The sequence below is a fragment of the Pseudorasbora parva genome, chromosome 25, assembly GCF_024679245.1.
Source record: "Pseudorasbora parva isolate DD20220531a chromosome 25, ASM2467924v1, whole genome shotgun sequence".
Taxonomy (NCBI): domain Eukaryota; kingdom Metazoa; phylum Chordata; class Actinopteri; order Cypriniformes; family Gobionidae; genus Pseudorasbora; species Pseudorasbora parva.
This window is the reverse complement of record NC_090196.1, coordinates 20,529,379-20,546,555: the sequence shown is the minus strand read 5'-3', so window position 1 is coordinate 20,546,555 and position 17,177 is coordinate 20,529,379. Positions and strand designations below refer to the sequence as shown.

At 37.5% G+C, this 17,177-nt stretch overlaps 1 protein-coding gene across 2 annotated transcripts in view; it reads left to right on the top strand.

Annotated features, from left to right (window-relative positions):
- The window catches only part of galnt18a (UDP-N-acetyl-alpha-D-galactosamine:polypeptide N-acetylgalactosaminyltransferase 18a), a 79,771-nt gene that overhangs the window by 13,226 nt on the left and 49,368 nt on the right, over window positions 1–17,177 (top strand). Inside the window, exon 1 of one of the 2 annotated variants that reach the window (XM_067435945.1) lies at window positions 2,118–2,603. The exons of the other annotated variant lie outside the window; for it this stretch is intronic. Within the exon in view, the coding sequence (XP_067292046.1) occupies window positions 2,363–2,603 (241 nt within the window). The 5' untranslated portion in view covers window positions 2,118–2,362. Of the gene's footprint in view, window positions 1–2,117; window positions 2,604–17,177 lie in introns of those variants that run through there. 2 annotated transcript variants of the gene reach the window in all.

Below are 17,177 nucleotides of genomic sequence, written 5' to 3'. Positions count from 1 at the left end.
GAACACATTCACCCACCAGCTTAAACTCAAGCTACACACACCTGGTAAGACGGTGTCCTGCAGGTGAACAAAGAACCTTCCAAAGGGCTCTGCAGCTGCTAAGACAATTTCGTCATCTCAAGGATTGAACCAACGTCTAACCAACGTCTAACAGTGATCCCATAGGACCACCAGAGTTTGACCCATTGGGATCAAGAGGTGGAACTGTAAGACTGAAAAAACTAGTATATGCCGAAATGTCTGAATGAAGAACAAGGACTCTCTGAGAAAATAAAGGAAATTAGCATCTGAGCTTATTCATAGAGTTAGAGTCTCTGTCCGAGACGACATCACACTGAGTGAATCATCTATGAATGACTCTAATTTACATGCCTTTCCTTTCACATGAAACTTCCCCCAAACTACTGCTCCCACAAACTTGAGATCACCTGAAATGTACCAGAAATCTCTTTGTTACAATGTCAATCCTCACAATGCAGTATTATATGTGTTTGATATCGTTTGAAATGTCTCAGTGCGACTGGTACAAATATCTCAACTCCACAGAAGTTAACCAAAAGATAATCAATGTTTTAAGGGTTTAAAGATATCTTTCTTTGGTGTATGGTGGGTGTGGCTTTCAGCCATTTGGCCTCTCTTCTAATCAGGTCTATAGGACCTGATCAATGCAAATTCCTATTGTTAACTGGTGTTTCCATTTGAAAGAGTTTCAAATGGTTCTGGGTATGTATCTGGTTTTGGGTATTTAAGGAAATGTTGCAAAGAGCTCAGGGCTTGACACTTTAAACCGGTCAGCCCGTAATGCTGGATGTCTCTCAAGATAGCCAGCATTATGTAATTTTCAGAAGTCAGGTATACATTTCATTCTTCACTTCAGAGTATTTGGTGTTATATATGGATTACCTTTGAATTGACTATGTAATTGGCTTTATACATTTACCTGACTGTTAAATAAATTGTTACACTTTGATGAATTCTGACTTGCTCTGGAATTATTCAGGTTGGGTATAATTTCAACAAAGGGTTAAACGGAATAATTAAATTTGTACGTAAACTATTAAAAATGAATGACCAAATAACCAATTGGCATTCTAACCCAAATTCTAAATTATCATTAAATGGAGTCAGATAACGAGGAATTGGAATAAAATCCCCTTTTCCCCGCTGAAAAGACGAACGCGCAGCGAACTTCACCCGCCGATCGTTAGCCTTCATTGGGACGATTTGGGCGGCCTTACAGTAGGGAAAGACTTGATTTGATCCATCTGGAATTGATTGGATTGTAAAAAGTGACTGTTTCATACCAGAATGGAGTCAGGTGGATTGACAAGTAAGAGTGATTCCTTATGTCATCTAAAATGAGTCAAAAAAAGGTGTGGCTCCCATGAGCAAAGCAATGGGGAAGATTTGAAGCTGCCACTGAGATGAATGGGATTGACAATAGACAGTTTTCTCCAGGTATGTCATCTGAAAAGGAGAAATTGTAGAAACAGAGCAAAAAACAAGCATTTTTTAAAAAAATCTTTGAATAACATTGTAGAGTTTAACTGCACACAATAAACTCAGAAACGTGCATTACTATTTAAAACTTTAATTAGAATTCTTTATTTTTAAAAGAGGGTTTGTTTGTGGAGGTTTTCGAAATGCACATCTGACCTGGTCAAACTGGGAGACCAGCTAAAACCAGCTGAATAAATGCTTGGACGGCCGGGGAGACCATCTTAAACCAGCTAAGACCACCAGCCTGGTTTTAGCGTTTTATTTTTCCAGCAGGAAGCAATGTGTTAAACGTCAAAATGAACATAAATGTACATAAATACTGAAAAGTTCGTTTTTTTTTTTTTTTTAGGTTTTTGAAAACGAGGAGGGAAAAAAATATTTTAATGTTCCATAACTGTCAACGGTCGTGCGTCCAATCATTTTGGCGCTTGGAGAAGCTAAATAAGGCGAATAAAATTAGCATTACATTTTTCTGCATAGTGAAAAATTTGGTATTCCCCACTTTATGCCAAATGTAAAATCTAAGTAAAATAAGCCAGTTGGCCTAAACCATACTGCTGTTTAACTTCATTGGCTGTCAACATCAGCGCGCGTGTCCCCAGGCTCATGACGCCGTCAAACAAGCCGCGCGCGTGCTGCCGAGCTGTAAACCCGCTGTCAAACAGTGCGGGTGAGCGCGAGGAGACATCCGCACATATCCGAACAGCTGCAGCTCCCTGTCACATAAGATGCGCTGGAGACGCAAAGCCGAAACGTTATACGGGAGATCATTCCGCCGGGCTGTATGAGAGCAGAACCGCCGCCAAACCCGTAAAGGATCTGTGCCTGTTTCTGCGCGCGCTGCGCACGTGGGGATGTTGCGATGGCATGCACGAGGAGAACCAAAACTTTGGTGTCCACGTGCGTGATTTTAAGCGGAATGACCAATATTTTGTGTCTGCTCTACGTCGGATGGATCACCAATTATGTGTCTAATAACGGCAACGTCAAAGTTGCAGGGAGGATGCATGAGAAAAAGTTTGATGATGACAACAGAGGAGAAACCCTGAGGATTATAGAGAGACTAGACAGGCTGGAGAGTGTTGTTAACCAGCACATACAAGGTAATAATGTTTTTATGTCAACATATGATTTATAATAACTGCTCGTGCTCCTTTTACAGTAGCCTATTAACAGTCGTACTTGCAGTAGACATGAAGTCAATACAGGTTTAAAGGGGCTTTGCACTCAAGCTGCTGATGAGCCTCTTTTATGGCTCTGTTTCTATATACACCCACATGCATGAATCATATATTTATAGAGATGCATTGGATACCGATTATAATACTATAGCACCTCTATCTGGACTGTATTAATCTTCTAACAGATCACTGTATTCAGCTGGTGCAGTGTAAACTCAGGTTTATTGCAGCTAGAGGGGTGCATAAATTTAGCACTTGGCAAAGTCCTCACGTAAACATCAGTCCCGCGGCTGATGCCATCATGTTGCTTTGCTGGACTCAAACAGGACAGCTGGACAGGGATGATAACCAGCAATAGTTTGAACTGCCGCTCATCCTGGATAATTAATCATCATTAATGTGCTGTTGATGTAAATGTGATTCAGCTGTTTTAAAATTCTGGCCTTTAATGAAATAAGAGGGTGTTGTGTCCAACATAAACTTCCATTTATGCCATAACAGGATTTGTATGAGGAATTGTATTAATGCACGCATTAATCTTGTTGAGAAGCATTTGGCGGGATTTATGGGATATGTTGGCCTGTACTATAAGTACAGCTCCTGTGCTGAGCTCAAGGTCTTAGAGCTTGCTTCTCGCAGTCACAGAGAGGCCATAAATGTCAATCAAAATATACCTTGCACACCTACACTGCAAGGCACTTAAGCAAATGAGTGTAGCTACCGCTTGGCAAGAAGAAACCACATTGTGATGCCTTCCTCCCTTGTCATTAAACGGAGAGTTCAGCCAAAAATTTAAATTATCCCATAATTTACTCACCCTCAAGCCATCCTATATGACATTATTCTTTCAGCCAAATACAATCAGAATTATGCTAAAAAATGTCCTGGCTAATTCAAGCTTAATAATGTGGCAGCCCCAAATTTGTAGCCTAGAAATCTAGACGCACACTAGCGGCAGCAAATCTAATCTGCCCGTGAGTGTCGTCTAGCAACTCTCAATACCCTTCCGAGCTGTAAACGCCAAACTCTTGTCGGGCCAATCACGTCGTGTTTAGAGTCGGTGGGCGGGGCCGTAATGACGACAGCCGAGTTGCGTTTCCGTGCTTCTAGTAAACACAGAAACTGGCGAACGGCGGTCTTTTGAATCAGCTTTGACCGCGACTCTGGAAGACTTGGAGTTAAGCTTTTCTCTGAGAAAAGAACAAAGAATGGCACTGAAGTCATTCTTAAAAAGGGAAGATGTGTTCGGAGTTTTGCCGACCGGATACAGCGAATGTTTAATCTGTCAGCGAGCTCTGTTTCACCTTCGTTGCTCTGGTTGGTGTAGCGCTATCCTATCGCGTGCAGAGGGAGTTTGAAAGACAACCGTTTATCCCGCCCCTCGTATTGAGCCCTGTCTATGGGGAGTTTCCAGACCAAACATCTTGATTTGGGTCTGGCTTGTCAGGCTACCAAATTTGAAGACCAAAAAAAATCATCCATCCATTTCTGAAGCGGATTAATGGGTTTGTGTTAGAATATAAATATAATAAATAATCCATATATATCCATATTTAAAACTTTATAAATTAAAATATCTAGCTTCTAGCGGACCGTCTTCAGTGTTACCTTTCGCAGTTCGAAACACTTACACAACGTCCAAACCAACAACAGCATTTTCATGCCAGAAGCTTTATGTTTTACTTTATTAATTGTTAAATATGGATATTTTTCTAGCAAAAATCCCATCTATTCACTTCAAATGGCCTTTATTAACCCCCTGGAGCCATTTGGATTACTTTTATAATGGATGGATACACTTCTTTGGGGCTTCAAATTTTGGGCTGCCATCTGCTTGGAAGAGCCAGAACATTTTTTAATCTAACACATTTTTGGGTGAATTATCCCTTTAAAGGTTCTGTATGTAAGTTTTTCACTTTACTGTTAAATACCATAATATGCTTGCAGATATGTAGGAAACATACATACATTTGCCTACTTGTTCTTTAGGAAAATAGTGCTACAGCCAGTTATTTTACTTTGAAATGTACGTTCCGTGTCTGTTTTTGTTTTGGTCTGTGTGACACTGCACACCGCCAGTTTACCCAATTTCGACATCACAGGTTGCCAGTTGGCGGAAAACACATACAGCGCATTGCTGCCATGAATGCCAGCAAACAAACTGGGTCAGAGATCGCATGTTCTAACCAACTTAAAAAGCCTCAGCATCCATCAAATAATCTCTATGAATGAGAGCATATGAAAACGTGGATAAATCAACTCATCAACTTTCAGTGTGGCTTTCATTGTCAATTGCGCTCGTTCCTGTTGCGTGTCCTCAAGCTGGCAACCCATGTGAGCTTTGAGTCTGAGGCGGAGGGGGCAGGGAAACAAGGATCTCCAATATTTAGAATTTGAACTGCAGTACTAGGGCTGTGAATCTTTGGGTAGGCAGCGAATCGATTCGATTCCCAATTCATAGGTTTTCGATTTGATTCAAGAACGATTTGTGCCAATTCAGAATGATTTGATTCGAGAGGATTCACATTAAAATTAGATACGATTCGATTAATTCGATTCGATTCTGCATTATTAAAATGCTTCCCCTAATGTGTCTTAGTCAGTGTGTGAATTACACAGCGGCCTTCAGAGGTCAGACAGTAAGCAACAAACCCAGTAACACTTTACAAAAAGGTTCATTAGTTAACATGAACTAATAATGAACTGCACTTATAAAGCATTGATTTATCTTTGTTATTTTACCATTTAATGTATTATTAAAATCTTGGTAACATTAGTTAATGCACTGTGAACTATGAACAAGCCATGAACAACTGGATTTTTATTAACTAATGTTGACAAAGATGAACTAATGCTGAACAGAGCTGTTGTTCATGGTTAGTTTGTGTTAACTACCATAACACTGTAAAAAACTCTTGAAAAAAGTTGAAATGACTGATTTTGTTGTGTTGGTTCGGCAAAAAATCACATATTGTAAAAAACACAAATTGAAAAAAGTTGAGAAGAATGATTTAGTTTTGTTGGTTCAGCAAAAATCCATACTGTAAAAATCTCGTCCAACAAAAAAAATCTTAGTACTAATTTCCCCTAGCTTTTGTAAATAACAGTTATACGAATTGAAAATAAGTTGTCTGTGAAGCACAAAAAATGTTTAGTTGAGTCAACTGTCAGCGTGACATTATTTGTTTTCTGGAGAGATGCAACTAATCTGTAACAAATCTTTTGTAGTTGAGCCAATTCAACATTTTGTGTCTTTTGGAAACAGAAGTTCTTATTAAGAATGTACACGTTTTTATTGAAAATGGTTGGTTACCATTTTGTTGATGAGTGTTTCCTTTAGTTGGGCAGTTTGAGTCTTAGCAGATTGTATGAGTTTGTAACAGTGTTTAACAAAACACATAATTTGTTGCAAAGAATGCTGTAACCAATGATCAGATGATCTAGAGAACAGGGGAGTAGTTAACTACTTTATTCATTATCAAAGTGATTTTTTTTATAAATGGTGTATTATATTTATTAGTGACGTTTCATGCTGATGGGAGCCCTCATTTTAATACTATGTTGGCTCCCAGCATGCATTGCTGCATGAAGCATGTCACCATTGTTGAGATTCACATGCTTCTTGATGTCTGTGTGTGGTAAAACACCCAACCACCCCACATTTTTTTTTTTTTTTTTGATTTACAAAAGTTGAGTTAACAAAAAAAAAAGCTAGTGGAAATTGGTACTAAGATTCTTTTTGTTGTACAACCTATTTTTATTTTATTTATTTTTTTACAGTTAAGGCATTAACTAATGAAACTGTAAATTGTTACCAAAAAACAAAAAACGTTTAGTTAATGCTAACTATTCATAACTATTGTGTATGATAGTGTTAATGGCGAGACAACCTTATTAAAGTGTTCCAGGCATTAAATATGCAATGCTTCCATGGAGCAAGTCATTTCTAATCCTTAACTAACTTTTCTTCAAGGAATAGAAAGAAAAGCCCTATTTGTTCTCTTTATACGCAACATTTTCCTTATGATGATTCTTAAGTAAATGCACCGGTGCTGTTGTGATAGTTTCAGACCCAACTTTAATTCGCCTCTGATTGATAGATAAACCGCTCGCTCTTATGCGGTTTATCTATCAAACTACGGTGCGATTATCTCTCTCATGCGGTTTATCTATCTTATCTACGGTGACTGAGGGTGCGGATGACACAGCTGTCTGTCGCAGCACAATGTCTCTATTCATTCATGCATGTAGATAAAATCAAATGTTTATTTTAAAGCACAGAATCGTAATTGAATCGCAATTCATCGGATTCTTAGCATTTAAAATTGAGTATCAGCCTAAATTAACGATTCACGATTCAAAATACATGTATCAAGATCGATGCATATGCATCGTCAGGATTTTAATCGATGTATCGAGAAAACGAGTAATTCGTTACACCCCTATGCAGTACCCATTTCATTCACTACACTGTAAAAAATGATATGTTCAATAAGTTATGACAACATGTTTTTACATTCTTTTAACTCATCAAAATAAGTTAAGAAATGTAAAACTTGTTTTTATTAGTTATACAACATGTAACTCATTTTTTAAAGTCAGTTTAACATAATTTAAGTTGAAATAACTTAAACATCCAAGTCGAATGTACTGCTCAAGTAAGTTCAAAATTTGCCTTTTTTTTTTACAGTTTAGGTGTCACTTTTACGTACCACACCTTTAAGAATTTTATTTTAAGTGAAATGTGTTTTTTCTTTTTTATAATACCATACAGAGAAAAACATTCTTCAGCTGATTTCTTTAAAAAGTGTAAATATTGTGGCTTTTTGAGTTTTATCAAAATTTTGTGCTATTTTTTGAGCCTTCTGATTAGCCTGCCAACAGCAACATTAGCTCAGCCAATAGCAATAGAGTTTGGAGAGGAAATATTTGTTTGGCCAACCAATGGAAGATGATAGTTATGTTCAGAGAAGGGTTGTTTTTGCATTTTCATTTGGGGCTAAAATGTAATTATTATAATATATTAACAATCATTTATTAATTTAAATATGTTCATTTAAAGTCGTCCTGACCTGCAGCTCCCTTGGAAGTTTGCTAAGGCCCTGTACTGGGCCCCGCCGCCTCGGCCCCTAATCAAAAACCCCCCACTGTTCTAGTGCAAGTTTTCCCAAACTGGAGTTTGAGAGTTGAAGAAAAGCTAATAATTAATTTAAAGCTTAATAATGTCAAATTAAAATAAGTAATATAAAAATAAAACCATATGAATGTGTTGTTAAATAATTTAAATATTAACAACATCAGAGGGTACTTCAAATAAATAATATAGTTCAAAGGGATTTTGCTGACCAAAACGTTTTGAGAATCCCTACATATTTCACCTTTAATGTATTCAAGCCCCCAATTCCCGTATATAAACTGCTCCTCTGTACTTTAAGTCAAAGACCTAAGTCTTAAAGAAAGAAATAATCAAAGCGTCTCAGATTTGGTTGCAGCCTCCTCCAGTTTTACGATAACTGAGTTAGTGGCTCCAGCCAGAGTCTTATTTCTCCAAAATCCATTAAAAGTGAAGAGCCCGGTTTTCACGCCCATCTGAACTGTCTGATTGCATTGTCATTGGCAGAGACTGAGAACGGACCTCCAGTTTTTGTTGGCATGTGCAACAGTGTTGTATTGTCATACTGAGAGAAAGAAATGTAGCCAGTTATTCCTCCGTAAACTAGTTTCAATTAGCAAATGTGAACATTGGATGGTGGAAGGTCACTATGTGGAAATACCAGGTTTATTGTTTGGCTCTGCTAGTGAAGTTGTGACAGCCAGAGTCAGGTTTACGTGTTCTGGTGTTTTGTCATTTGAAATGTGGAGCGTAGGATGATGTAGAGTTAGGGAGAAAGCAAGAAAAGCCCGTCTATGTCTGTTTAGTGGTATGTCCAGCAGAACTCAAAAGGAAAATTCTGCCATTATTTAATCACCCTCATGTTTCAGACCCATAATTAACTTTTTTTTTTTTATTTGGAACACAAAAGAATGTCTGGTCTTTTCTTTCTATTGTGATGTATATCCGAGTGAAATGGCTTCTTGAATGAGAAGAAAAGAAAAAACCTTGGACTTGATTTAGTTCATCATGAATTGATTGGATAATGATGTGCAAAGATTAATCATTTATATAATAAACATTGCAAGATTCCTTAAAATAATAAAAATGGTGAATTTTTAACAACTTTTTCTAACTCAATTTAATTTACTTTAAGGCGCACTATGTAGGATTTTTGCAGTAAAATATCCAAAAAACACCAGGCCAGTGTTATATATTTTGTTCAGTTGAGGTCTTACAATATCCCAAATGTTTCCAACTATTTGTAAATTGTGAGAAAATGTCTATTTTAACTAATGAACCAGGATGTCTGTCTGAGGGATCGCCTGTCAATTTCGTCATATCTGCGATTCCCTCAGTTTTATTTGGCAGAAACTCTTTACTCTTAGCAGTGCAACATGTCACAGCAACCACTGTGTGAACGCAGAGTGTAACATCATATCATCATTTTAAACACACTTAAATGTATGTAATATTTTATAAACAGAGCTGCGTTACCTCATACTCATGACTGTAAAAGCGTTGAGTAACAATCGCTCCAGCAGCCGTGCTCAGCTCCCTCAACATACGGTCCTGCCCTGCTTCATACTACAGTAACGTTAAGAGTCCTATTCCGATTATTTTCAAACCGCTGTGAAGTGAAGACCCCTTGTCCGAAGATTCTGCGCTCAAACCATGGTGTCATCAAACTACGTCTTTGTTTTGATTAGGCGCCCTCTAGCGTATGGAAAAGTTACATAGTTTATCTTTAAATTACAAAGCAATTTGCCGTCAATATCCACAAGTAAAAACCATATGACTATGAATAAAGACCAACGCATGTTACTGTGAATGGGAGAAAGCACAATATGATTGTTGCTGCCTTTAGAAGTTCCCGTTCCCATACATGGTACTACACATGCACATTGGCTAGAAATATAGGCTATATACACTTTTTTTGTGCTATTGAGCATAACAAATAGCATTCATAGGACAGTTCATGGTATTTATTTATATGTGAGTTTGGCAAGCAGTTTTTGAGGTTTCAGTATTTTGATAGGAGTTGGTCTTGCATGCCCAAAATGGCTGCTGGATACGGCCATCAAATGTACTGCCTTTCTTTGAAAGAGATGTTATGAAAACATGAATCTGTTTTTTTGAACACCCAAACATGCCCAACAACAGCGTCATTAACTCAACCAATGGTGTGGTAGTTTGGGGCAGGGCTACAAATGGGCTACCAAATTAGATGACCAATATAAACCTGAGAAGCCTTGTCACAAATTTAAGAAAACCTGCTTGACAATTTGTTAATGCAAGTGGCTCATTATATATATATATATATATATATATATATATATATATATATATATATATATATATATATATATATATATATATATATATAATATATTATATAATATATAAAAAAATTTTTTTTTAAATATACAGCTTATTTTAACAAATTTTCCACAATAAAATGCTTTCCACAGATTTCTCACACTATGAGTCCATATTTTCCATCTGCTCATGGCCAATTAAACATGCTTCCTTTCTCTTTGAACCTTTAAAAGCATGGCTTCTAACAAGATCCAGTCTATGGTGAGTACAGTAGAGTCTTGTTTGAATGCTCATGGGTGATTGCAGTGCAAACAGCTGCTGAGTTATTCTGTACATCTGAACTGCAGTGCTGTAACTTACCCGTTCTCTTCCCATTTTCACACCGCTCTGCACTGGAGATCAGCAGGGAGTCTGAGTGCTATAAAAAATACCGCCTTCATAGTTCGTACTATTGTCTTTTCTTCTCCGTGCCCTGTTCACAAGTTCAAAAGTTCATGAGTCACACTTTCGAGCCGAGTGTTACCCCGCTAATTTATTTTGGACTGTCTCATTACGGTGTGCTTGCCTGGCAATTAATGCTGGAAGTTTTTGTACGCACACCCCAAAGGCATGTGTTGTTCTGTCGTTCCCCCTCTATCAAATACAGCCTGAGATAGTTACCATTATCAAAGGTGTTTTTGTCCACGGTTCTCTCATTATAGGATAGGACACACAAGGGCTCGTTTTAACACTACACTTCACTTGCTGATGGGACATGTAGGAGAAATGCCAAAGGGAAGAAATGAAGTGAGAAGGGGATATCATGGAGGTCGCGAGGAGCGTTAAGTTGCTTCCTCGCTCTGTGATTTTTCTCCAAAGGTCTTGATTGGCTCTTTAAATGTGCTATAGTTAAAGGCGAGTAATTGCTCAGACACATTTTGATAATTAAATGAGTTTTGCTTACTCTAGACAGTACAATGTACTACCAGCAGTTTATTTCTGCAGTCTTTCTGTGAAAAAAAAGTATATATATATATATATATATATATATATATATATATATATATATATATATATATATATATATATATATATATATATATATATATATATATATATATATATATATATATATATGTATATATATATATATATATATATATATATATATATATATATATATATATATATATATATATATATATATATATTGCTTTTATGATCGGGGTACATGGTAACCACTGAAAAATTTGTTGTGCATAACTACACAAAAGATAAAAGTAGGTATGCACCGATAACAATAACAATCCTTACAGTTATAATAATGATACAACTCCACCAAATCACCAAAATTACATATTTAAATCTATTTTTTTTCCTGTGTGAAAAATTTCTTCATGCCTTTAATGTAACTCTACACCCTTACTTCTTTTAGTATATGCAGAGCCATGAATATGCAAATGAGCCTCGTCTCCACTCACTTATACAGGCTTGTATACATGTTAATGGATCAGAATGGGAATTTGTTTCATGTATCACTCTCTACGTCGGACACATAACAGTAATTAACGATTATCCTTATGCTTGAATATGCCATCAAGCAGCTAATAATGTTTTGCTAATGTTACACAAACCATGTTCCCGTTCGCCATCACAGTCTGCATTTTAAAAATCTGGATCCTTAGAAATGCTTTGAACATCATAGAGCGTCAGTGGAGAAAGGCATATAGTTCATCATAACATAGTAATACATCATGTACATAATTCCCCCTCATTGCAGTTTTAAGGAGAAAATATAATGGTGCTGACTTATGAATTTGCTCATGGTTTACCTTAAAGCATATTTAAACCACCACATAGAAATATAAACAACATTAAAAACTTGATTTTCACCACAGGTGGTCTTTAAGAGAATTATTAGAGTTATAATTAGAGTTTATTTTATTAGCTTACATTTACAGGTGATGGTCATATAGTTAGAATATCATCAAAAAGTTTTATTTATTTCACTGATTCCAATAAAAAAAAGTGAAACTTGCATTTATTTTAATTTTGATGATTAGAACTAGGACAACTAAGGAAAATCCCAATTCAGGATCTAAGAAAATTAAAATATAAGACAAATACAAAGAAAGGATTTTTTGAAATCTTGGCCAACTAAAAAGTATGAACATGAAAAGTATGAGCATGTACAGCACTCAATTCTTAGTTGGGGCTCCTTTAGCCTGAATTACTGCAGAAATGCGGCGAGACATGGAGCCGATGTTATGAGAGCTCAGGTTGCTCTGATAGTGGCCTTCAGCTCTTCTGCATTGTTGGGTCTGGCATATCGCATCTTCCTCTTCACAATACCCCACAGATTTTCTATGGATTAAGGTCAGGTGAGTTTGCTGGCCTATTAAGAACAGGGATACCATGGTCCTTAAACCAGGTACTGGTTGCTTTGGCACTGTGTGCAGGTGCCAAGTCCTGTTGGAAAATGAAATCTGCATCTCCATAAAGTTGGTCAGCCGCAGGAAGCATGAAGTGCTCTAAAACTTCTTGGTATACGGCTGCGTTGACCTTGTACCTCAGAAAACACAGTGGACCAACACCAGCAGATGACATGGCACCCCAAACCATCACTAATTGGGGAAACTTTACACTGGACGTCAAACAATGTGCCTCTCCTCTCTTCCTCCATACTCTGGGACCCTGATTTCCAAAGGAAATGCCAAATTTACTTTCATCAGAGAACATAAGTTTGGACCACTCAGCAGCAGTCCAGTCAGTTTTGTTTTTACCCCAGGCGACATTATGACACTGTGTGTTGTTTAAGATTGGCTTGACACAAGGAATGCGACAGCTGAAACCCATGTTTTGCATACGTCTGTGTGTAGTGGTTCTTGAAGCACTGACTGCAGCTGCAGTAGACTCTGAATCTCCCCCACATTTTTGAATGGGTTTTGTTTCACAATCCTCTGCAGGGTGCGGTTATCCCTATTGCTTGTACACTTTTTCTACCACATATGTTCCTTCCCTTCACCTCTCTATTAATGTGCTTGGAGACCGAGCTCTGTGAACAGCCAACCTCTTTTGCAATGAGCTTTTGTGTCTTGCCCTCCTTGTGCAAGGTGTCAATGGTCGTCTTTTGGAAAACTGTCAAGTCAAAAGTCCTCCCTATTATTGTGTAGCCTACCGAACTAGACTGAGAGACCATTTAAAGGCTTTTGCAGGTGTTTGGAGTTAATTAGCTGATTAGATGGTGCCACCAGGCGTTTTTAGTATTGAACCTTTTCACAATATTCTAATTTTCTGAGATACTAAATTTGAGATTTTCCTTAGTTGTCAGTTATAATCACCAAAATGGAAAGAAATAAACATTTTAAATATATCCGTCTGTGTATAATGAATGAATGAATGAATGAGGCATTTATATAGCGCTTTCAAATGTACTACTGTACACCCAAAGCGCTTCACACTCATGTCAGGGGTCTCTCCTCAATGAATGAAATAATGAATGAAAATAATATACAAGTTTCACTTTTTGAATGGAATTAGTGAAATAAATCAACTTTTTGATGATATTCTAATTCTATGACCCAAACGCATCTGGCAGACGCTTTTATCCAAAGCAACTTACTGTGCACATTACAGCAACAATCCCCCTGGAGCAACATGGAGTAAAGTGCCTTGCTCAAGGACACTGGTGGTGACGACTGGTGGGATTGAATCTGTCACTTACATGTAACAGAGAATGCAATTTTTATGCTAATCTTCTTGTGCAACATGCTTTTAGCTGAAGCAGGCGTCGTTGTGTTTGCTCAATAGGAAAACGACTATACACAAAAGGAGGAAATATCACAAGTTAAGCGTGCGGTGCCTTTAAGTCATGTTTTGGGGTCATGATTATGGTTATGGGAGCCATTTCCGTTTGATTGAATTGTTTTTTTAGCTTTTGTTTGCCTGTGTCATGATGAGGTCAGCTCCTGATAAACACTTTTCTTCTCCTCTGTCAGTAAGTTCCATTTAGGGTGCATCCGGCTGCACTGATTTGTCAGCTTGTCTCACGGTTGTCTGTTGTCCGGAGAACAGCCCGTAATCAAGCTAGAGCTCCGGTAATCTTCAGAGCTCGAATCAGCTTTATTTCACCGTCCTGTCAGATGTGAGCTGAGGGAGGAGGTTTGAATGAATGAAACAACAGATGCAGAAATAAACTTATAGCGAAGTGCAGGGTGCGAACTACAGGGGAGCTAGGGGGAGCTCGGCTCCCCTAAATAAGACATGGGCTCCCCTGAAAATGTGATTTGTGAAATTTTGGGGGGTCTCAAAAATATTGACACTGTTATTATGAGGTGCAATTTCAGTTTTCTCTAATGTGATCATTGTGGATTATTATATGTAAAATTGCTAAAAATATATAATTAATTCATGCATGACGGCAATTTAAATCTAATTCACTTCAATAAAGATAACTATACATGCTGTTCTTGTCATGACCATCAAGGTGTGGTGGCGCTGCGGTGCAAATTCCACTCATGTTTAGTACATGTCAACGCAAAGATTCGTAGAAAAAACAAAAACGAATATCCACTTCTTGATCTTGGATTTCTGGAAGAACAGCAAAGGAAGCTGACCCCAAGCATCTGTGGTCGATTCTGTGTTAAGGTATGTTATTCTCAATTATGTGTTGTGGCTGGGTTGATATAGGTCTGCGCGACTATCGATGTCCTAAGACTAACGTTAGTTGAATGGAGGAATTATGGTATTCTTCTGTAGCCTGACGAGTAACTTCAACCGTTGTTCATGTGAATTCAAAGACAGCCGGATGCTTTGTTTATAGACTATTTGTGGGCTTTTTGACCTATCAATTCTTGTTTTTTTTCTTCCTTCATTAAAAATCAAAGATGTTCTTCAATGATTGTAAATAGTATATTAAGAGTCTCCGCAATGCATTGAGCAATAGATTGACGCGTTCGTCTGTGTTTGAAGGAATATACACGTCCTCTTTTCCCGGATATACACAAATATACACGTTTGAAGAAATATACACGTGTCAAAAAAAAAAAAAGAAAAAAAAAAAGTGGGCTCCCCCAAAGGCCACAGTATATTTCGAACACTGGCGAAGTGACTTGTCTGATTCAGTCCAATGATCTAATTTGTTAGAAAGAATGGCCTGAGTTCATTTACACATTAGACAGCACTTTGACCTGTATGTTATTTTGTTGTATGCATTAGCAAAACTGTTGTTTGCTGCTGCTCATGAATAGTGATGCACACTCACTGAGCCAATGACCCAGGGTTAAAAAATGAGTCGGTTGCCCTTGACTAACCGAGCGAGACAAATACTGTGTACGGTGGAGATGTCCATGCTTGAATGAGTGACAGTTCCCTGAATATCATGGAGGACTTGTAGCATGTTAAGTCTCCTGAGGCTTTTTTAGCTATTACTTGGTGGAAAAAAAAATTGAACTACTCTAGAGAAATCTTTTATCTTGTTTATTTGTCTTGCTTGTAAAAATTGAAACTTTTGTTTTTGAACTGATTTCAGACAGACTTCTAAGGCAGTCTAACGGTTTAATGATCGACAGCAAAACAGAGAGAGCTTTGGCGAGAAATAGACACATATGTAATTTCTACATTAGTAATTTCTCGCTAGAAATGACATCAGAAGTGGACAATATTGGTTAAAAACATACATTTACACGCAAACTGACCAGCGAACGCAACTTTCGGACGCCATCTTATTTTCCAAGCTCAACTGTCACTGAATGGAAAGCACAGGATTGTGGGATATCAAAGGCAGCTAAGGATACATCTATGCTGCCTTCAAAAATCTATCAGATGAAGGACATATTCGGACATTGCTTGATGCCTTCCTGCCTTGAAATGTGTCCTCCGAAGGCAGCATTTTCCAGGTTTCGGACGCAGCCTAGAAGAAATGGACAGCACCTGAGTAAAATATATGACTGTCACAGCAAAGGGTCTGAATACTTAGGACCATGTGATGTTTCAGTTTTTCTTTTGTAATAAATCTGCAAAAATGTCAACAATTCTGTGAGTATGGGGTGCGGTGTATACATTAATTACTTAAATGATTTCAGCAAATGGCTGCAATATAACAAAGAGAGGAAAATTTAAGGTGGTCTGTGTGGTGTGTGTGTGTAAATGATGCTAAAGTAAATTTAGCATTGCACGTGGTGAGCATAAAACATCAAAAAATCTTAACCACAAAAGGTATAAAACAGTTGATTTTTGTTGTATTATTTTTGTAAATGCTTTTAGATATGTAATTAATCATACATAATAAAAAGCAGACACTAGATACTCAACTAAACCAGTGAAAAAGCCTTTAGGTTTGTCATAGAGCAGAAAACAAACCATGGAGACTGTTTGTCATAGCTGGACTTCTCAAACACTGACCCATTAGGATTTCATAGAGACTGGGCCGTGGCTCACCCAACGGGCGCACCTGAGGGACTGAATTCAAATGTCTCTGTGACTTTATTAACCTTTGCACTGGTTAGAGAGTGCAAGAGTATATCAGCCTCAGCTGGAGCTGCATCTTAAAACTCTAATCACATATGCGCCACAGTGCATCCTGACAATTGTGCTCAAGTTGTGTACATCATGACAATAATGCCTCTTGAACAGAAGCAGAAAACAGATCAGTGGAGCTGTCTCTTGTTATCATGGTGCTAAAGCTGGAGGGTCATTGTGTTTGCAAAAAGGCCTGTGTGACTGTCTTGATGCATTTGGAAAAGTTGATGTGTCGTGTTTTGCTTGCACGAAACTAAGTTTCTTCACGACATGTTTGTATATGCTTATTTAACAGATGAATCATACATGGCTCAATCAGATTTTTATGGAAGCTTGTTTCTGCCATGGAGTAAAAAACGCTACACAATTTTTCTCACAATTCAGAGATAAAAAGTCCGAATTGCAAAATAGACTGGCAATTGACATTTGTTTTCTGACAATTCTTACTTTTTTTCCTCACATTCACATTCTCACATGACTCCCTATTCTGCGTTTATTACTCAATGCTGAGAAAAAAAGTTAGATACGCTTGCAATTGTGAAAAAAATCTTTCCAATTGAATGTAAAAAAAAAAAACTGAATTCTGA